This window comes from Adiantum capillus-veneris, chromosome 21 (genome assembly GCF_014529385.1).
Source record: "Adiantum capillus-veneris isolate H3 chromosome 21, ASM1452938v2, whole genome shotgun sequence".
Lineage (NCBI taxonomy): Eukaryota > Viridiplantae > Streptophyta > Polypodiopsida > Polypodiales > Pteridaceae > Adiantum > Adiantum capillus-veneris.
The window spans coordinates 61,398,042-61,421,059 of NC_140951.1; the positions used below are offsets into that span (position 1 = coordinate 61,398,042).

The window sequence follows — 23,018 nt, forward strand, 5'->3', positions numbered from 1 at the left end:
TGTGTGCGCAAAGCCTTTTTTAACACCATTCCGTAGAGCCTTCAAGCATCTAATTATCAAATGTTTAAGCCATTCTATTAAGCTCTTAAATTGCCTTTGTTTTTCAGCTTTCCATAAGCTGCAATTGAGTTCATTAGACTCACATAATTACCTAACTAAAAAAAGGTCTTTGTGAACTCGATGTGGAGGATTATCTTTGGTGGAGGAGGTTTTTCCTTTGAGAGCACGTGGAAGGGTCCCATGTTTTTAAAAAGTTTTGCCTTTGACTTTCTTAAGGGCCGTCGTGGGGCAGCTCGGAAGAGGCTCCTATGTCTTGCTATCGACTATCCCATCTCCTGCTCCCTTTCAACACCCGAGGGCTATCACCTAATCTCATTAGTGCTGCCCAACTCAGTAGCCCCGTTGGCCACCACTTGGCCCTCATCACCCTTGACTTTGCACTGATGTCGACACCAAGTGGCTCTCGTTGCCCTCGACTCTGCATTGCTGTTGACACATGGCCTAGCTCTTCTCATGCAAAAAAATTTTGAGCTCCTGGTGCCCTGCCCGCTGTCCACAACCAGTCTTGCATTGTCACACATTGTCGGGGATGCCTTTTGCCTATTAGCATCACTTCCCATGGGCCTCAAGAACTCCAGTTAAGGGGCCTTTCCCACAACCGACTTTTGTGGCCAAGGCCATTAGCCTAAAAGGCCCATATTGAGAAACTATTCCCACAAACCTGCAGCTTCCGGCTCCCTTAGCTGAGGGTCCGACAACCTACTATTCCAAAGGAAAATCTTCAGTCTTGTACAAAAGAGCATTTGTAAGAAAGCAAAGAAGTTTAAACCCATCAAGAATCTTCAAGGCTTTAAAACTTCGCATCGAGCATTTCCAAGCAATCAAAGAAGACAACCTTTTTTTGTGAAGGGGAGCTTCACTCCAAGTGAAGAGGAGCTTCACAAAAAGATCTCTCTCTCTCTCTCTCTCTCTCTCTCTCTCTCTCTCTCTCTTACAATTAACCCTAAAATTTTGCAGCCAAGCACAATAACTTGCAAATAAATCTCATAAGGGGTGTTTGTGCTCGTGTAAAGAGGTAGAAACTGGCTGGGAGAATCTCCTGAGCTAAGACCCCTCTATAAGCGCAATGGAAGAGAAAGGGCTTAGGAAATTGAATGGGGAGGTCTTTCACACTTGGCAAACCAAGTTGAAAGGTTACTTAATGAAAAATCAATTGTGGGGAGTAGTAAAGCCAACAATCATTAATCCAAAAACTGTTGATGGTGCACACCTACTGACACGATCTATGAGCACACAAAATCAAGCCGAGGATGAGCAGGCATTAGGAATCATAATCACTGCACTACATGAAAATTGTGTACACTTTAGTCATGATTGCCAAACCTCATCGGTTGCATGTGAAGCACTAGAAAAAAACAGCTAGGGAAAAGAAGAACAAAGTGAGCCTAAAGAAGGATCTATACAAATTGAAAATGGAACATAACGAAGATATTGCAAGCTTGGTCAATCGCCTTAAAATCATGACCACACAACTAGCTTATGTCAATAATGCAATATTACAGGAGAACAAAATTACAGTTCTTCTAGCAACCTTACCACCTAGATTTGACCAAATAATGATCATCATTGAGGAGAAGGATCCAACACCAGATTTTCAAGATGTAATCAACTCTTTGATGTCTAAGGAGAAGAAGCAAGGGAGGAATGCTACTTTAGGGGGAGGAGCTTTTGTAGTTAGCTCTAGTAACAAAACTTTTTTCGAGTGTGGCTAAGAAGGGCACATAGCAAAGGACGGTCTAGCATCAAAGACTTGCAGCATTTGAAGGAAGGAAGGTCACCTTCCTTCCAAGTGTATCAAAAAGGACAGGGATAGCACGAGTAGAATTCCAAGGCCCAAAGTCTATTTGGGAGAAGAAAACAAAGATGAAGATGAAGAAGAAGGCGTCAATAGCCTTCTAGTCTATGACGATGTTCTCTAGCTTTTTGTTTTGCCTTTCCCCTTCAATCGTATTTGTTTGGAGATAGCTTGGACTAGCTTGGTCTCAATTTTATACATCGATTTGAGGGGAGGTGCTGAGTGTCACTTGGATTAGAGACAATTTGTCTCATGGGTTGGGGATGGTCTCTTGGATTGGAGATGTTCTTGGATTGGAGTGTGCCAGAGATGTCAATTTCTTCAGCTTCTTCCTAGTGCAATCCTCAAGGGGAGGATTGTAAGGTGTGAGCTTTGTCCTATAGTACTAGAGTATGAGTCAAGGAGCGGAAAGGTGGAATTATCCCACATGCAGTGGTGCAAGGTTGTAGAGCTACTTAAAGCTCATTTCTTGAATGAATAAACCAATTCTATTTTGTATTACATCTCTCTTGTTTATGGTGAACTTGTGATGGCTTAGCAACTACTCAAGATTGTGTTTATGAGTCCAAGTTAATTGAACTTGGAACCTAATTTGCTTGAGTTATAATCTTGCCAACACACACTCACTTGTGTGCATAATGTTTCTCTTTCATCGAACTAGTTAGCTTTCGCAAAAGAAACCAGTAATAAATAAACAATATGGAATACTTGTTTTAATTCATTGGTCATTTGACCAAATTTAGATGACCATGACATTTCCCTCTTGAATAACAAGTCTTGAGTTCAACTCTCCTCGTGAGATAGATCTTTAAGGTCTCTTGGGATAGTTTCCTACGACGTTAAAACTCTCTTCTTCTTCTCTTTGTCTATCTGCTTTTGTCAAGGGGCTATTTGTATGCCCAAGAGGACATCACCTCTCTTTTCTCTTTTTCCTTTCTCATGCACGCTGACATATTGAGCACGTTGCCTCAGTGAATTTCCCTGCATCCGTCTTTGGAACTTCTCTCTCTCTCTCTCTCTCTCTCTCTCTCTCTCTCTCTCTCTCTCTCTCTCTCTGACGATGGATTCTAGTAGTAGTAGTATTTTTGTTCTAGTCTTTTTGTACCCAGACATTGTATCAGAACAATTTTGTAACAGTTTGGTCTCATAGGTCATTTCATCTCTCTCTCTCTCTCTCTCTCTCTCTCTCTCTCTCTCTCTCTCTCTCTCTCTCTCGTCTCATAGGTCACTATGGCCTTTTGAAGACATTAATATAACATTTCATTTCATTTCTCTCTCTCTCTCTCTCTCTCTCTCTCTCTCTCTCTCTCTCTCTCACACACACACACACACACACACACACTTTTTTTTGTAAATCTGCTTTGATTAATTTACAAGTGGGAAACCTCAAAGCGAGGAAAATCCACGAAAAGAAAGGGATACAAAAGACGGAGCACTATGAGGCTCCGAAGGCTAGAAACAATCAAAGTAAATCCTGTAGGCATCAAGAGTGATGTCTCCAGCTTCTAGGCAAAATGCAACGCTTGATCAAGAGATAATTTGAAATAGGGAAAGGGGTCAACAAAAGTGCCCTAGAACATTAAGGAGTTCCTATGATGCCAGATGGCCCACATAGTCCAAAATCTGACCCAGGTGAAGAAGACCGCAAACTGAGATTGTGGTGACCGAAGCACCCCAAAAAGCCAAAATTGTTTGTGAAAAGAGCCGGAAGGAAAACGTAGTCGAAGAGCAGTCGACACTTGCCGAATGAAGGCTCTAGAGTGATGACAACATCACAACAAGTGTGGCACGGTCTCCTTAGCTTCAAGGCATCTGGGCAGCGGGAAGGCGCAATATGCCGAGCATGCAACACACTGCCAACAGGTAGAGCTCCCACCAAGCACCGCCACAAGAAAACACGTTCCTTGAGAGGCAGATGACTCTGCCAAATGCGAGACAATGCGTGTTGCCACCACAAGGATGACTCGAAAAGCGACTGCAGCTGATTACCCCGATGCACAATCCATACATCAGACTGAAGAATGGCATAGACACTGGCAGCTAAGATGCAGTCCAATCTAGTAGTAGGCAGATTCCAATCAGAGAAGCGAGAGTCTTTATCCAGAGGAGGAATGGGCGAATGAGCAGCAAGCATGTTTTGAATCTCCCGCTAGAGCTCCCTCACAAACACACACACACACACACACACACACACACACTTACTTTTTTTATTTTGTAAATCTTTGGGATTAATTTAAAAGTCGGAAACCTCAAGGGGAGGAAAACCCACAGAAAAGAGCAAATACAAAGGCATGAAGTCTAAAGTATTCATCCACGAAAAAGGGCTAAAAGCATTCCAAGCTGATAATGTCTCAAGTGACATCGCCCACTTCCCAGGCAAAACGTAAGAAGTGCCAAAGGGAAATCTTGAAAAAATGAAGTGGATTTGCATCGGCACGAGAGAACATGCAGCTGTTGCGTTGACGCCACAGGGTCCAATAGGTCAAAATCTGACTCTCTCTCTTACACACACACACACACACACACACACAAAAGGGGGCTTGATACCCATCATATTACATCAAAGCCCAAAGGCACTTACATCACAAAAGATGCTACTTTAGGCAATAACAGATACAACTGGTGGTGAAAAAAATTGCTGAAACTTTCAATGAATAAAAACCATAGCTGGGAAACTGACAGTGATGCCAATATACAAAAGAGGGGGACTGCAACCACAGGTATGAAGGAAGGTAAAGAAATGGATGACTGAAGAGGAGCCACAATGCAGGCAAATGAACCAAACTTTTTCCTAATGAGAGTCAAAATTTTGCTGGAGAATCCTGCTCTCTGTGACCAAAGGCTAGACGAAGCAGCACTTGACTACCTTCTCCACCAAAGTAAATAGGGACTCCTCCTGCGAGGTAGATATGGGGTGTAATTGAAGAAGCCAAGACAACATCAAAAGACGTCGCGAGGAGCAACAACTACAAAAGAGGTTGAGGGATGGGTGGAAAGATGTTGCAAAAGGATAACCAAAGCTACTGCAACAAAAGGTACTGCTTGAGAAGAAAAAGGTAAATGCTAGTGAATTGCTATGGAGGAGGTTGAAGTGACCGTGAGGCAACCACAACATAGCTGCTAAAAGGCACCACCGAAAAGGAGGCCAATCGGATCAGCAGGGAAGCCAGCAAAGCAACCACCAACAATAGAAGAAAGCACCACCAATGGAGGAATTGAGGAGACCTCGGGTCAACCATTAGGTAGCCACTAAAAAGAACCACCAAAAGATGGTCCAATAAAGTCGGCCTTGAAAACCAATAGGGCAACCACTAGTAGGGCGAGGATGAATAAAGGGAGGGAGCACCAATGTGAGAAAACCACCGGTCTAAAATCATGAGTGGAGGCTCTCATCCGTCCAAAACCATCAAGTTGCGTTCGTAGGGAGGGTACCACCACATTGAAGAGGCCACCACAGCCACTTTTGAGCGAAAAAAGAAACCAAAAAAAAAGGAAAAACAATTTAAATATTTGCATTCAGGCACCCACTTCCCTTCACAGATCGGGCCAAGAGAGTTAAAAATTAAAAAAGCAAGAAAGAATGGCAAAAGGGCAGTGTAAAGAGGAGGATCATACATATCTTGCATTCTCACTAGCCGGTGTATCAGCGATGCCAGCACCAGATCTACAGACCCCACATACTACCACCTACTTCACCATAATATGGCTGACATATACGCTAGTAGAGTACATGATGAACTGCTAGTCATGAATCCCTTAGCACCCATGGATACTCTCACCACACAGCTCGCGTCACTGCTCCACAGCTGCAGTATAGAGCTTCCACCACCGTGTCCATTCCAGGGAGCCTCCTAGATCTGGGACTATGCCCCAAAACAGCTGGTTTTACGATAGTGTAGAGCTCTACACTCACGTCTCCACATACAGAGATCGGTTATCACAGAGAGGAGACAAGAAGAGAGATGGGGAGGCTCACCTGCTCTGAATAGTGGGCTTTTGCTGAGGCCTAGGAGATGCAGATGTACTGTTTCTTCTTGAGCAGAGATAGCCCACATCTCATGGGGAGCGCTTATCACAGAGAGGGAGACAAGGAGAGAGACGGGGAGGCTCACCAACCATAAAAAGCGTGCTTTGGCTGCGGTAAGGAGATGGAGATGTACCGTTTCTTCTTGAGCAGAGACAGCCTCACTTCATGCTACTTGTACAGTTTTATAACGTACCTGGCATACAATGCATATCCCATCAAAATGGATCAAACATATGCTGAAACACAAGGATTTATGGCAGCTACAGACAAAAAAACTCTCAATTTTTGTGCTTGCCAAATCAATGATGGGAAACTATTGGTAAATTTTAGCAAATTCTGTAAAAATGATAATAGGGGGGATTTCAATGGCAGAAAAGGAGCTGCAGACAACAGAACTGATTTTTGGAAGCTCAAAGCCCAATAATGTCCTCTTTCATTGTCATCACATTAACAAAAGTAACATGGAACATTGCACTAAACTTGGAAAGGGGACTCGGAAGAGTGGAAGTCATTTTCTGCCACTAAAAAGTGACATGAAGTGGGTATCAGAACAAAGACTATCTTTCTGTTTCTCTCTCCAGACGCCATTTTCTATCAGTCATGGCATTAACCTACTCAATTTATATTGACCAAGTCAACATAGAGCTTAAACATTGAACTACATGAATCCTAAGCTAACGCCTGTTCCGGCCCAATCGCACCTGACGTAAGCCATTTTTAGTAAATAGAGGACAGACAGAGAAAGAACACTCAATGAATTTAATGTACTCAATGCAGCATATCAGTTTTGTTACACATTGATTTAACAAAAAGTCTGACATAAAGAAAAAGGGCATGGGCATCCATCTTGTTTAATTTTACCTTCGATTTATGATGCATTCCTCACAAAATACAATAAGTCTTTAACAAATTTTTAATGGACATCAAGACCACATTCAACTAAATATTGAATCTCTATTCCCACTAATAGTTAATTATTTTTGTATGCTTGGTTAAAAGCCAAAATCCAAGGCTTATAAAAAAAGCATTGTGATCGATGAAAGAGCATACATTTCAATTATGAATCTCCTCAATGTTGACCCCATAACAACTTATGTGAACTCGTACGTCAATCTGCCTGTTTGTTCCTCTCCCGAAGCATTTTTATCTCTCTTACATGAAACATGAGCTGAATGAAAACAGCACGCAGAAGATAAGTAATGTGACACAGAAAAAGATATCCTTTGCAAAACAAAATGATGCTTACTTTTGTCCCGATGTAGAATGAAAAAAGAATTGCTAACGATGTGGGGATATCTGCATTCAAGCACACTGATTAGTAATGCTAGCAGCTAGACTAGAACACAATATTATTAAAATAGGTTGGATCCTAGCAAACAGTAAGGAAGCTGAGGTGCCACATGTTGATGCTGAGATTTTGCAAATATTATCTGCTATACTCGCACTTGTTGCTCACTGCTGTCACTCTTAGTCCCCACCTCCCAGCTCACCTTGCCATTGCCATCACTACATGTCCCCCCCCTTCCCCTCCTATATACACTTACTGCTCACAGCAATCTCTAGAATGATCCGGTGTTAAGGCCACAGTTCCACAAGAAGTTGTTAGATGATACATCGGTTGTGGTCGACGTACTAGATCAATATCTAGTAAACATGGGTTGTGGGAGCTTTTAGGCATAGTCACAGGGGACGCCCATTTTTGGGCTTTCTGTCCCCACTTGCCGTCCCACCCTCTTTTTTACACTAAAAATCCATTTGAGCCCCGTCCCCCGTCCTCCGTCCCCACTCCTCGGGACACGTCCCTTGTGACTATGCTTTTAGGTCATTGATTGCTTCTCAAGTCATCTAGACAGCCAGGCATTGGAGACACTCTAGGTGTTGGTATGCACAAGATTCAAGTATCAACTTGCTTGCAATTGCTGGACAGATTGCCAGCCTCTTAGTACTGCTTGGACACACTTCACACAAATTGATACAAAGAGGACATGGGCCATCCTGAGAAGTTGCGCAAGAAAAAAACTTTTTACAAGGAGCATTTTTGTCATCTTATTGAGGATGATTTCTTTTACAGCCGAGATATATGAATTCACACAACTCGCACAGCCTTCCATGAGCAATGACATGGAACCAGCCTGTAGCCTTACTAAACGGCTGTAAACTTTGGCTTTCACCCGATCTATATGTTGATTAACTTTACCTGTCCTTTACAACACATATTAACTTCACGAATAAACCAGTGACTACAATTCAACACTTCAAAACAAATCACGACTTGGTAGCTAGAGTGCTCCCAAGTAGACAAAAACCTGTAATTTTCTACGAGCTGTCCCACTTCTATTGGGCGGAATTTCCCCTACTCTAGCCCAATTTCGGCAACATAACGACAGTAGAAGGCTTCACAGACAAAATCCCCATGTAATAGCTGAATTTTCGCGTGCATTAGAGCACTTTTACAAACCTGGTGAGAAAATACAATAGCTGAAATCTCTGTTTTTAGCCTCTAAAATGCACCAAAACACCTATTTGGTAGTTCCCTAGCTTCCTCGACGCTATGGGACATTTAGGCATAAAAAAGGGTCAAAATCCTAAAACCTACAAAAATTACAGCAAGCTGTGATTCTCTGTTTGGGCTCCGTTTTGCGTGCCAAACGGTAGCCTTTGAGTTCTTGCACCTGTACGGCTACTTGCCCTTTGATTTAGACGATATTTCTCCGCAAGAGATCTCTCTAAATCAACGTGTACCTCCTTGGGATTGTTGGAATTAGGGTTGCAGAGAAACGCACACAGCTTGGAGAAGACAAAGGAAGCTCAAAGCACACAATAGAGAGAGTGTTACTTAGTGTGCAATGGAAGATAGATAGCCCTAGAGTGATGGGTGTATATACAATGCTCGGGGAAAAAACCTCCTAACGAGGAAAAAAAGGCCCCAGCGGTCCTAGTGTGTTCACACATCACTACCACATGTATATGGTAACAAATCCCCCCTGGAGTGATGCGGTGAACGAGAGCTGGCACATGAGTAAAGGGAAGTGCCATGCCCTAAGGACATGATCAGTCCACAAAGGGGAGTAAGCCCAAAGCTTTGTGAAAAGCTTCAAGCTTCTCACGAGACAATGCCTTTGTGAAAAGATCTGCAAGGTTGTCCTGTGTTGGCACATAAGCCAAGTTGATCTCTCCTGCTAAGATCCTCTCCCTGACATAGTGGTAATGCACCTCAATGTGCTTTGTGCGAGCATGAAAAACTGGGTTCCTCGCAACTGCCAATGCGCTCTGACTGTCAGTGTAGATAGTGTTGGCAGTGTCCTATCCAACACCCAAATCAGCCATAAGGCGTCTCAGCCATACACACTCAACCGTAGCTGTGAAGACTGCCCTGTACTCAACCTCACAACTCGAAGTCGCCACAATAGGTTGCTTCTTGCTCAACCATGATATACATGAACTCCCAAGATGAAACAACAACCACTTGTAAACACTCGGGTGTCAAAACAACCAACCCAATCTAAGTCCGAAAAAGAATGTAAGTCTGGCGGCAATGATCCCCCCTTGGGATAAAACAAGCCAAGATGTAAAGTGCCACTAAGGTAGCGGAAAATCCTCTTGACAGCCTGCCAATGCTTAGACACTGGGCTATGCATAAATCTGCTGACTTGTGAGACTGCAAACTGAATATCCAGCCTCGTGTTGCATACATAAATGAGGCAGACAACGACAGTTTGGTAAAGAGTGACATCAGCAGGATCGCCAGCATCATGTAGACTCAACTTCAAACCTGTTTCCATGGGAGTGGCAATAGGTTTGCAATCCTCAAGTCCAAACTTACATAGCAAGGTCTCTATGTAACTTTTCTGACACAAGGCTATTAATACCACCATCACACTACTTAAACTGTATGCCCAAGTAATGATGCAACAGCCCCAAATCTTCCATCTTGAAAGTAGCATTCAAATCAGCCTTAAATTCAGCAATATGTCTTTCATTTGGTCCAGTGATCAGCAAATCATCTCACACTTTACATACAATGTGATTTCTGTTGGACTGTTACGAAAGCCTCGTTTGACCAAATGAGTGTCAGCTTTCTCATACCAAGCACGAGGAGGTTGCTTCAACCCATACAAAGCCTGCTTACATCTGCACACTTTGTCCTCTTGTCCTATTATGACAAAACCGCGAGGCTATGTTACATAAACTTCCTCAAACATGTCACCATTCAAGAAAGCAGTAACAATGTCTCATTGATATACATCCCAACCAAAATGAGCTGCCAATGCACATAGAAAACGCACAGTAGTCATACGACAAGTGGGAGCAAAAGTCTCTGCATAATCTATGCCTTTTTGCTGTGCATAACCCTTTGCAACAAGTCGAGCATTATGGTGATCGATCTTACCATCCAGCTTGCGTTTCAACTTGTAAACCCACTTCGTACCAATGGCCTTTTTGCCAGAAGGCAAATCACATAAAGTCCATGTGTCATTTTCTATAAGTGCATCATATTCTGATTACATGGCAGCCATCCAATTTTCTGAATTCTGTGCTTCATCAAAAGACAGAGGCTCCTCAACATCATGTAAGCTAGACACAGCCAAAGCATAACAATTTGATGCATAAGATGCATGGCGAGAGCCTGAACGAGTACGACTAGACAGAGGTGCATCCAATTTACTGTCACGCAAAGTGTGCACCAGCCATTTTGGCATACCTCTAGCCTGCTCATTTTCAGCCCTTTCCTCATCAAGTACATCATGTACATCTGCATCAGTAATAGGCTGATCTAAAACATTTTCAGAAACCCCCATAGGCTGTACATTTGTCTCATTGGAACTTACATTCGTATTTCCACCACTGAAAAGAGGCAACAAAGTATCATAAATGTCCTGCGAGCTTACATTACTGTTTCTAGTACATGACAGCAAGGACTGAACAGAATCTTCCACAAACACTACATCCCATGAAACTAGAATACGCTTTGTTTGCGGATGATATAACCTGTAACCTTTGCTTTCAGTACTATAACCAACAAAAATACATTTTACAGCCTTATCATCCAATTTTCTGCGCTGTGTTTGTGGCACCAAAGCATATGCCAAACAACCAAAAACACGCATGTGCTCAATAGAAGGCTTTCTATCATGCCATGCTTCATATGGAGAAATAGACTGCAAAGCTTTCGTAGGACACTTGTAAGTACATAAATGGCACACATGATGGCCTCAAGTCAAAAAGAATGCGGCAAAGCTTGACTTTTGACTATACATCATGCCATTTCCGTCAGTGACCTGTTTTTCCTCTCAACAACACCATTTTGCTGAGGTGTATAAGACACTGTACATTGGTGTTTTATCCCACGACTAGCCAGAAATGCATTAAATTCATGAGACATATACTCCCCCCCTCGATCAGAACGGAGGGTGCCCATAGTACATTTCGAAACATTTTCAGCCATAGCCAAAAATTGTTTTGACGCACATAAAAACTTCGAACTTCACTTTAAGCGGAAATACCCATGTATGCCTGGAGTAATCATCAATGAAAGTCACGAAGTAAAGGTAATTGCCCAAGGACGGAGTTTGCATAGGCCCACAAACATCACTATGCACACTTGCATGTGGCCCGAGCTGAACCATCCTTTGGAAACTTAGAACGCTGCATCTTACCCAAAATACAACCTTCACAAACATGTATGACAGGTGCTTCAAGAGGCGGCAAAGAAGCAACCATATCAGATTTCTGCAAACGCAGCAAACTGGCAAAATTCAGATCTGCAAAACGTGCATGCCAAAGTTTTGCATCTGAAATAGCCCTTGAATCTGCAAATACATTTGCAAATTTTTGTCCACACTTGTCATACAAAGTGAGCTTATACAGCCCACGGCACAAAAGGCCACATGCAACAATTTCACCAAAACTGAGATCATGAACTGTACATCTGTCATCCACAAATTTGATTACGAGTCCAAGTCTAGCGAGTGTGGATACAGACAAAAGATTCTTCTTGATCCTAGGTACATAAAGTGCATCGACAAGTGTGAAAGGACTGCCATTAGCAGCAGTAAGCACAATCTTTCCAACTCTCTGAACCTTGTCATGGATGCTTGCGAGTCAGTCGTTGCCTGCATCATCGCCTACATCATCGCTAGAAGAATCTAGAAGGATCAAGAAGTTTCTAGAAGCTTGGAGAAGCTCCCGGAAGAATCTAGAAGTTTCTGGAAATCTCTAGAAAGTTGAAGACGGATCCAGAAGGTTCTAGAAGATTCTAACCTCCTCAAGAAGAACCTAGAAAGTCCTAACCTCCTCAAGTAACCTCCTCAAGCACTAGTATAAATAGGGGTCTTGGGCCACAAGCCCCTTAGTCTTGCCAACACCAGTTGTGAGCCTCCTATGAGGAAATCCCTCTTCTAGTTCTTATATTCAAGTCTTGTCCTTGCAATCAAGCCTTGTCTTGTACTCAAGTCATGTAATCCAAGTCTTGTATCTAGCTCTCTTAATAAAGTTAAGTCTTGTAATCAATATTAAGCTTATCATCAAATCCAAGTTCTTGTACATGGTGAGCGCCTCCTCTTGCTCTCTTCTAGCTCTGTACACGCTCATAACAGTTTGACAAGACTTCCATCTCTTAATCTTCTCAAGCGATCATGGAGCCGACGATGGAAGGTCTCATCAACGCATTGCAAAGCATTCAAGCTCAGTTACAAGAACTTCACGAGAGTAACGCTCAACTTAAAGCAGGGCAACCCCTAATCTTGGGACCGGCGTTGCAAGATCTTCAACGTCAAATTCAAGAGCTTCAAGAGACAAGCACACATCAAGCACAAGCTGCAAGATCCAGCTATACTCAACAACATAAGAAGGAGCCGAAGGTCAGCATGCCTGAAAAATTTGATGGGACTAGATCAAAGTTTAGAGGTTTTCTCCAACAAGTGCGTCTCTTCATTCGAATGCAACGAGAGCGTTATCCAGATGATGCCTCTCAAGTAGGCCTTATTGGGACCCTCCTCTCAGGTACGGCTCTCTCTTGGTTTGCTCCCTTACTTGAAAAAGAATCTCCTCTCATTCATGACTTTGAAGCTTTTGTGCGGGAGTTCTCTGCCACATTTGGGGATATTGATAGAGCAAGGGTTGCTGAAACCAAACTTAGAAATCTCCGCCAAGGATCAAGACCTGCATCCATCTATGGATCCGAATTTCAACAGCTCACTTGTGATCTGACTTGGCACGAGGAATATTTCATTAGCCAATTTCGGTGGGGATTAAAGGATGACGTAAAAGATCTTTTATTGACTATGCCAAAGGTTCACACACTAAGCGAGTTCATCTCTCAAGCAATAGAATGTGACAATCGACTATTTGAGAGGAGACAAGAGAGGCGTCTTGGGGCAACATTGCGACCCCAAACAGAAGTGACACATTGAGCCCATGCAAATTGATTCAGCACGGTTTCAACCTCTCTTAGCCCAGGAGAAGCCAAGGCGACGCATTAATGGCTTATGTATGTATTGCGGAGAGCAGGGGCACATAGTTCGACAGTATCCAAGGAAGAGAAGAATGAAGGTTCATGGTGCAATGGCCTCAACGTGTTCGGAAAACATGGACGTCCAACCCCAATAGAGCCCGACCGGTTGGACAAAAGACAAGCAAAAAAATGTCTCTTTCTTCCCGCTTACTCCACTTCAAGTTTTATGCTACCAGTCAAGATCCATATGCCGGGTGGGCACATGGATTGTGAAGCATTACTAGATTCAGGCGCAACGGCGTGCTTCATTGACAAAGAATTTGAAAAAGAACAAGGCATACCACTTGTAGAGAAGTCTAATCCAACAACTGTAGAAGTCATTGATGGTCGTCCCCTCGGTTCAGGGGATGTCAGGTATGAAACTCGCCCCATAGAAGTAACATTGCAGGAGCATGTTTCAAGAATAGTGTTCAATATTATACAAAGCCCAAGCAGTCCAATTGTTATTGGGCTACCGTGGCTTGAATTACATAATCCTGACATCGATTGGAGGGCTCGGAGAATTGTACCACGAAAAGTTCAAAAGAAGAAGGGAAGGCATAATAGGCCTATATATCTTGGAGCCAAGGTCTTCATGCCGGCCAAAAAGTATCCAACTTTCCTGATATTTGCAACACCAACCGACACGTCGACAACAAAAGTCATGGAGGCATTGCCAAGTCAATATCAAGATTACAATGATATTTTGAGAAGAAAAATGTAGACCTCTTACCGAAGCATCGAGCCTATGATTGTGCTATAGAGCTTCAGGAGGGAACCCAACCCCCTTTTGGCCCAATATACAAGCTATCTCAAGATGAATTGGTAGAATTACGGAAAAATATTGATGAGAATCTTGCTAAGGGGTTCATACGGCATTCAAAGTCCCCAGCAGGAGCTCCAATACTCTTTGTGAAAAAGAAGGACGAAACTCTCCAGATGTGCGTGGATTATAGGGGCCTAAACAAGATCACCGTCAAGAATCGCTATCCCCTTCCCTTGATCCTAGAGCTTCTTGAGCGCCTTGGCAAGGCAAGAATATTTACAAAAATAGATCTTCGTGGTGCCTACAATCTAGTCAGAATCAAAGAAGGTGATGAATTGAAAACAGCCTTTCCGACAAGGTATGGCCACTTTGAATATACCGTCATGCCATTTGGTCTCACAAATGCCCCAGCTATTTTTCAACATTTAATAAACGATATCTTTCGGGAGTATTTAGATTATTTTGTGGTAATATATTTGGATGATATCTTGATATTTTCCAAGGATCAAGAAGAGCATGAGCACCATGTACGATTAGTGCTTGAAAAGCTTCGTGCATCAGGGTTATATGCAAAGTTGGAGAAGTGCTCTTTTCATCAATGTAAGGTGGAATTTCTTGGTTACGTAATATCTGAAAAGGGAATCTCCATGGATCCAAAGAAGGTTCAAACCATCCTTGATAGAGAGGCACCCACCTCGGTAAGAGATGTTCAATGTTTCCTCGGCTTTGCGAATTTTTATCGTATCTTTATACAAGGATACTCCAAGGTAGTTACAGCACTCACAAGGTTGACATGCCATAATAAGTTTGTCTCGGACTCAGAGGCCGCGAAAGCATTTCAGACTGTCAAGCAAGCTTTCACGACCACACCCATTCTAATTCATGCAGATCCTACAAAGCCTTTCATCCTAGAAACAGACGCTTCAGATTTTGCCCTTGGCGCTATTCTATCCCAAGTAGGAGAGGATGGTCGAGTACATCCAGTGGCTTTTCATTCCCGCAAGTTCTCAGCTGCAGCAATCAATTATGAAATCCATGACAAAGAGCTCTTAGCAATCATCGACTCCTTTGACACTTGGCGTCACCTACTTGAAGGAGCTCCTCATAAGATCACCGTCTAGACAGATCACAAGAATTTGGAATACTTCATGACATCCCGCGTCTTGAATCGTCGCCAAGCCAGGTGGAGTGGTATCCTATCAAGGTTTGATTTTCTTATCTCTTATAGACCTGGCCATCAACAAGCTAAGCTAGATGCCTTATCAAGAAGATCCTACCTTGCACCTAGAGAAGGCGACGCAACATTTGATCAACAAGAGTCAGTGATTTTGAAACCTGAGCAACTTAAGCTAAACGCCACCATGAGGCAAGCTCCTGAAGATTCTACTTTTCTTTCTAAGGTGAAGACGCAAATTGCCAAAGACCCACTTGCTCAAAATATTAGACAACAACTACAAGGACAAGAGGTTAATGAGGACTTTCAAGAAATTGATGGACTAATTTACTATAAGGGTCTTCTCTATATTCCGCCAGGACCAACACGCTTGGAGGTACTTCAGCAACCGCATGATCTTCCATCAGCAGGACATTTTGGGGTTAATAAGACAATTGAGCTTCTCTCCCGTGACTTTTGGTGGCCTCAAATGTGGAAGCTTGTCAAGGAGTATGTAGGCACTTGTGACACTTGCAATAGATCAAAGGCCCCTCGTCATCATCCTCATGGGTGACTCCACCCCTTGCCCATTCCAACCAAACCATGGTCATCCATCTCCATGGATTTCATTGTAGAGCTACCCTTGTCACAAGGATTCGACTCCATTTTAGTAGTCGTGGATCGGTTTACAAAAATGGCACACTTCATTCCAACCACTAAAACCATCACCAGCGAAGGTACGGCCAAACTCTTTCTACAGCATATCTATCGTTATCACGGATTACCGGATGACATAGTTTCTGATCGAGGCCCACAATTCATCTCTAGCTTTTGGAAAAGCTTATTCAAGCTACTCGGAGTACAAATAAACCTCTCCTCAACCAATCACCCACAAAGTGATGGACAAACAGAGAGAGTAAATCAAGTTTTGGAATAGTATCCCCGCTATACTATCAATTATCACCAGGATAATTGGGTCGAGCTCCTACCGCTAGCAGAATTCTCCTATAATTTCATGCCTCCACCCGTCACACTCCATTCTTTGCTAATTATGGTCAACATCCCAAACAGGATATCCACAGACACTATCAAGTCAAGAATCCAGCTGCTATTCATCTTACACAACAATTATCTACAATTCACAAAGAACGGGATAAAGTGTGGCTCCTCCGATGTGATCTGCGTTCATCTCGTCCCTGTCAAAAGCTTGATTAACGAAGGCTTGGCCTGTTTAAAATTATCCGTCAAGACAATCAAGTCACCTATCGACTCCGATTGCCCTCATCCATGAAAATCCATCCGATCTTTCATGTCTCAGTTCTAGAACCTTGTCACACATCTAAGATCCCAGGAAGAGCCCTACAACCACCTCCTTCGGTTGAGATTCAAGGACATGACGAATATGAGGTCGAGAAAGTCCTAGATTCTCGAGTTTCGCGTGGCAAGTTACACTATTCGGTGCATTGGAAAGGCTATGATGTTAGTGAAACGAACCTGGGAACCAGCACACAATCTATAGCATGCATCTCTCAAAGTCCAAGAGTTCCATCAACAACATCCATGGAAGCCCAGCTCAAGGAATACCACAGGTCCTCGTGGAACTCGTCGCTAAAGGAGGGGGTAATGTCATGAATGCTTGCGAGTCAGTCGTTGCTTGCATCATCACCTACATCATCGCTAGCAGAATCTAGAAGAATCTAGAAGAATCTAGAAGATTCTAGAAACATGGAGAAGATTCCGGAAGAATCTAGAAGTTTCTGGAAAGCTCTAGAAAGTTGAAGAAAGATCCAAAAGGTTCTAGAAGGACCCAGAAGGCTCTAGAAGAATCTAGAAGGATCTAGAAGGATCAAGAAGTTTCTAGAGGCTTGGAGAAGATTCCGGAAGAATCTAGAAGTTTCTGGAAAGCTCTAGAAAGTTAAAGAAGGATCCCAAAGGTTCTAAAAGAACTAGAAGGATCAAGAAGGTTCTAGAAGATTCTAACCTCCTCAAGAAGAACCTAGAAAGTCCTAACCTCCTCAAGTACCCCCTCAAGCACTAGTATAAATAGGGGTCTTGGGCCACAAGCCCCTCAGTCTTGCCAACACCAGTTGTGAGCCTCCTATGAAGAAAATCCCTCTTCTAGTTCTTATGTTCAAGTCTTGTCCTTGCAATCAAGCCTTGTCTTGTACTCAAGTCATGTAATCCAAGTCTTGTATCTAGCTCTCTTAATAAAGTATTAAGTCTTGTAATCAATATTAAGCTTATCATCAAATCCAAGTTCTTGTACATTGTGAGTGCCTCCTCTTGCTCTCTTCTAGCTCTATACACGCTCATAGCAAACCGCATAAGAGGCATTGTTGGCATAAGTGACTGAATTCTCATGAGGGACAGACTCGAGAGAGGTGAACAATTCACGATGTGAGGTAATGTGCTTTGTAGCACCACTGTCAAAATACCACACATGTGAATCTGTAGCAACTGACAAGCATGCATCATGGACAGCAGGATTGTAAGTGCACTCTGTGCTAAAAGCCCATTCTACATCAACATCAGCATTACAGTCTCCTTTTACAGAAGACTCAACAATGGCTGCATTTGTAGTGGAACCAACATTTGCAGTGGAACCACCCTCTTTCTTCTTAGCCTCTTTGGCCTTCAACTTAGGACACGACTTGATCAAGTGATCATTAGCTTTACAATAATGGCAACGCATCTTCTTTTTGCCCTTATAACCAGAATTTCCAGACGAATTGCTGCCAGCAGAAGCATTAGGAACAGAAGTTTTTCCACTCACAACAGAACCATAAGAAGTGGCAGTATTGCTGTTACCACCCTTTCTTTGAGAAGTAATAAAAGCCTGTTCAACTGCACGCTGTCTAGTCCTGTTTTTCCTGGAAAGTAACTCTTGCAACAGCAATGTGCATAATAAATCAAACTTGACAACTTCTGGATTTCCTTGGGTCATAAGTCTCCAAGTACTAGCAGAAGTCTGGTAAGAATCTGGTAAGGCATCAAGAACAGTCTGCACAAGGGAACTGTCTGAAATGACTTCATCTGCAGAAATAAGTTGCTCATTGATATCCTTGACACTAGCAAGGAAAGTGTCCATATCATCTTCCTCATGCATAATCTTCAACTCCAGCTCTTTAGCAGCAAAGCAATTTTAGCCTCATTGCGGCTTGCATAAAGACCAGCCAAAATATCCCAAGCCTGTTTTACAAATTTTGTTGAACAGATGTGAGGAACAATGGTGCGCTTCACAGACAACGCAATCAATGCATGAGCCGTAGGCAAAACAACTCTAATAGCAGCAATCCTTGAAGCAAGACCTGCAACATCCTCAACATCGCCTACATCCTCAGAACCAGGACGTACATCAATGCCCTGCACAATATTTCAGACGCCCTTTGACACAAGAACGTTGCATCATATAAGCCCACATAGGGTAATTGTCCCCATCCAACCTGTCCTCAATAGCAGACATCTTGAACACATTTGTGTTGTTGTTATCAGCCATGGTAAATGCTGCACCTGATGTGAAAACTGCCTGAAAATAGGAGAAACGGAGCGAGAACAACACGTGCTATATAGCACAAACCGTAGAAGACTATAAGGCACCTGTTATGCAGAAAACGGCACTGACAGCATTCTGCACAAAATGACGAAATAGACTATGCAACACTGACTATAGTGGAAACGGAGGCCGAAATGAGCCCGAATCAAAAATCTGAGCAGACTGAGCTCTACGACCTCACCCGAAATATTTGTCGACTTGCGAACGCTTACCAAACCTCACTGTAATCGGAGAAAGTGAGCAGGCGTGTGCTGGAGCAGCTGACGACTAAGCCCGGGAGGACGCAACCTGCTCTGATACCAATTGTTGGAATTAGGGTTGCACAGAAACGCACACAGCTTGGAGAAGACGAAGGAAGCTCAAGGCACACAATAGAGAGAGTGTTACTTAGTGTGCAATGAAGATAGATAGCCCTAGAGTGATGGGCGTATATACAATGCTCGGGGGAAAAAACCTCCTAAAGAGGGAAAAAATGCCCCGGCGGTCCTAGTGTGTTCACACACATCACTACCACATGTATATGGTAATAGGGATTAGCAATGAGCTAATACGGTACCTATGCAAGAGGCTCTTGCCTTGGCAATCGTGCATAAACCCACAAAATTGTACATACAGATGAATAGCCCTTGAGCTGGACATCACGATTTTGTATTTCAAAGGGAGGTGTGTGCTGGAGAGCGGAATCTTCGTACTACATAGGACAGAGGAGAAGGCAAGCTTTCCATTAGAGTTGTAGACCTGCACCCACTACTCACATACACATTGTAGGTTCACAACAACCTTCAAAATCAGCCCCAACAGCCCCAAATCGCTTATGGGCACCCCCTTTAAATAGAGGTCTCCTGCAAAGTGCTCCAGAGCTGCCAAGTGTCCTCTATGCCCATTTGGTTTGAATTCCTAGTACCCACCAAGTTATGAAGTCTCGGGGAGGGGCCTAAATGACTTTAACTGAGGCTAGCCAACCTTTTACAAGTCAGATTTTAGTGCCGATCGGCCCAACCAACTCGTGGTTCCTTGGCCTCCACTACTGCGGGTGAAGTTCTCGGCCATCGGCCGTTTCACACTGGCCATACAATGCCCGGCCATTTGTGACTTCAAAAAGAAGGTCCCAAGATTAAATAAAAATCAATAGAAGGAAACCAACAAATAAGGTTAGTGTTTGCCACAGTCTTGTGACATACCCCCCTCTTGAAATCACAAACGTCCTCGATTGCATGCCTGGTATACATGCCACATATGATTTAGTGTGATTAGCACCCTTTTATCATCGCATGTATCCTCAAGAAAGATTATGAAACATAGATACAAATGACTTAATGAAACCTTTATACTTTTGTCACTTTTGTCTATCATACAAATGACCATTATACCTTTAATACTTGTTAAGCAGTGTACACTTCTATTGCACTGCATCCGTATGTACATATGATGTGCTAGCTCTAGCATCACCCCTCTTTTGAGCACGTTGAGTTGGGGTATATGTGGGTTGTAACCAAAGGCTTCAACGTAAAGCTGCAATATATTTGGTGACTCTACCGGTTCACTTTCTTCCATTCACTTTGCATACATAGGTGGATAGTTTTTGAACTTCACCAAATAAGGTCTTGCAACTTGTCCCTTGACTTTTCCTTCCTTATGTGCCAAAATCTGCTAAGGTACCAAGATCTCATCAAATTCCTTCACTTCAGTCCATCTTCATCTGGTATATCTTCCGGCACATCACCCACAAAGGGCCTTAGAAGACTCACATACTCACATGAAACACATTATGAATCTTCCAATTGTCAGGCAAATTCAACCTATATGCTAGATCGCTGATCTTGTCAAGTACTTGAAGCCCAAAGTAATGCATACTGAGGTTGGGAAATAACCTTTCCTTGCCCTTCATCTTCTTTAATCTTGCCTTTTCAAACCGCAAAAGAACCCAATCACCAGGTGAAAACAAGAGTTCACAACGGTGACCATCACCAACTCTTTTCTGCTTCGGCTTTGCCCAAGTCTTCTTTAAGGCAAGCTTAATTTTCTTATACATCTCATCCATATTTTCTACATGCCGATGTGCTTAAAAAATCTTATCCTTTGTGTGCAAAATGGGAGGAACCTTTTTACCACCTTCAACAATTTGAAAGAGTGCCTTGCTTGTTGACGAATGCTCTGACTGTCCCATCAGTTTTTGGATGTAATGAGGACAAAAACTTGAGTTAGTATCCATGTTTTCAAACAAGCCTCTCCAAAACAGGCTCATCATACGAGGACCAAGATCACTGACAAAAGACTGTGGCATACCATGGTTCTAAACCTCATTGTACATGAACAATCGTGCCATCTGATTAGATTTTATCTTCATCTTGACAAGAATAAAGTCGGCCTGTTTGTTGAACCTACAAATAATGGTCCATATACCATCATTCCTTGTCGGCGTTCTAGTAAGATCAAAGATAAAATCCATAGCAATAGTTTCCTATGGCCGATCTAGAATAGACGGTGGTTGTAACAACCCTAGTGCCTTTCGCCTGTCAAACTTGACCTTTTGGCAAATTACGCATGCTCGCACGAATGCATCCACATCTCTAGGTAGGCAATTAAAAGAATGTCTTGACCGCTTTCACTGTCGCATCTATGCCACGATGCCCTGCATATTGTGGGACATGACTCTCTACCATAACCTTATGTCGCAATGGCCTAGTGATACACAGTCTTCCATGCATCATCATAAAACCATCCCTCAAGAGATAATGCTCAGGGCGTTGCCCATCTAGCAACTGATTCTTGCGAAATCTTCATCAGTAGCATATTGTTCCTTCATAGCATCAAGCTCATGATGGTAAGTAATTGACACAGCTGAATTTTGTGGCTTTCTTGACAATGCATCAGCCACAACATTCTTCTTGCCTTCCCCATGCACACTCTGAAAGAGAAACATAGACAGAATGTTTGCCCATTGCATATGTGTTCCGGATAACTTTGACCGCGTCAGAAATATCGCAAGGTTTGATGATCTGTTTAGACAACAAAATCAGCACCTAGCAAGCAATGTTTCCAACTTTGGAGCCGACCCCCCCCCCTCCAAAAGGACTTTGTATTAATAAATTCTTCTTCTTCAAAAGAACTTTTGATCAATACAACTGGCTAATCACACTTTTAACTACACAAATTAAAGAGATAAAATCTCTAAAATTCGGCAGAGATCGCGATTAGACTTTTTATTCAAAACACCTCGCGGGTGATAGGATGTGCTCGAAAGAAGATATGTCAGCATTAACAAGTAGTAACCTGCATAGTTAGTTATGTATAAGCTTGAGCAGCCATAGCTATAGAGACTTGTGTGGGAGGGAGAGAGAAGATGATGAGCCTTGAGAAGAGCATGGAGAGCTTCCTTTTGGCTGAGGATTGCCAGGAGCTTTAAGAGCCATGAAGACAAAAGTTTCCATGCTCTCTCCAAACAGCCCTGCAGAAAAACGAAGAAAACTCCCTCTTGCGGTCCTCAATTGAAAAAACTATGAACTACAAAGTTGTTCGTCTCACCGTTTCGGTTATGACTATGGCCCCTTCTTAAAAAACGCCTTACTTTTTGAGTTATTAAAAAAATGATTACCTTAGGTCTTGAAAAAGCAGTTTTCTATTTTTAGAGTTACTCCTCTAACCTTCTCTTTTGCATGGGAGGCTTGTGGACCACATCCCTTATCTCCACATAGCTTTAGGTTGGCAAGCGTAGATAATAATACCTTGGCTTCCATTCCCACCTTTTGGTTATCCTTGGAGGCTTTTAAGATCCGTTAAGGACTCTTTTGGCCTTGCTAATATCCCGTTTTCGCCCCATAAGATCCCAATTGAGCCTTGTCGATCCCGTTGGCACTTATGAAGAATAATTTCAAATTTTGGAACTCTCTAATTCATTCCTCTGTCCATTGTACATAATTGGCCCTCCTACTATTTTTATTTTCTCTCACTATAATGGCCAATTCTAACCAAAAAAAATTCATTTAAGTAGACCAAAAATGAAATTTGGTGCCAAAAGCAATCCACCACAAATGGAATACTTTTCTCTCCGTAGGCCAGGCAACGGGCATCCGGACCGCCATTGCTCTCCGGGCTACGTAATCCCTCTATATGGTCCCTACCGCACAACGAAAAGAAGAAACCTACCGTTGTATCCAAAGTCTCAGTGCCTC

At 42.8% G+C, this 23,018-nt stretch overlaps 1 protein-coding gene across 4 annotated transcripts in view; it reads right to left on the bottom strand.

Annotated features, from left to right (window-relative positions):
* Window positions 1–23: 23 nt before the first annotated feature.
* The window catches only part of LOC147431039 (MBOAT (membrane bound O-acyl transferase) family protein), a 152,155-nt gene continuing 129,160 nt past the window's right edge, over window positions 24–23,018 (bottom strand). The window contains exons 18-21 of one of the 4 annotated variants that reach the window (XR_015185668.1): window positions 7,129–7,178; window positions 6,933–7,050; window positions 5,832–6,075; window positions 24–759 (exon numbers count right to left, since the gene is read on the bottom strand). Coding sequence is in view for 1 of the 4 variants with exons in the window: in XM_086493585.1 (XP_086349711.1) it covers window positions 6,991–7,050; window positions 7,129–7,178 (110 nt within the window). In the remaining 3 variants the exon portion in view is untranslated. Of the gene's footprint in view, window positions 760–4,739; window positions 6,076–6,702; window positions 7,051–7,128; window positions 7,179–23,018 lie in introns of those variants that run through there. The other 3 variants (XR_015185669.1, XR_015185667.1, XM_086493585.1) reach the window with 3 other exon arrangements.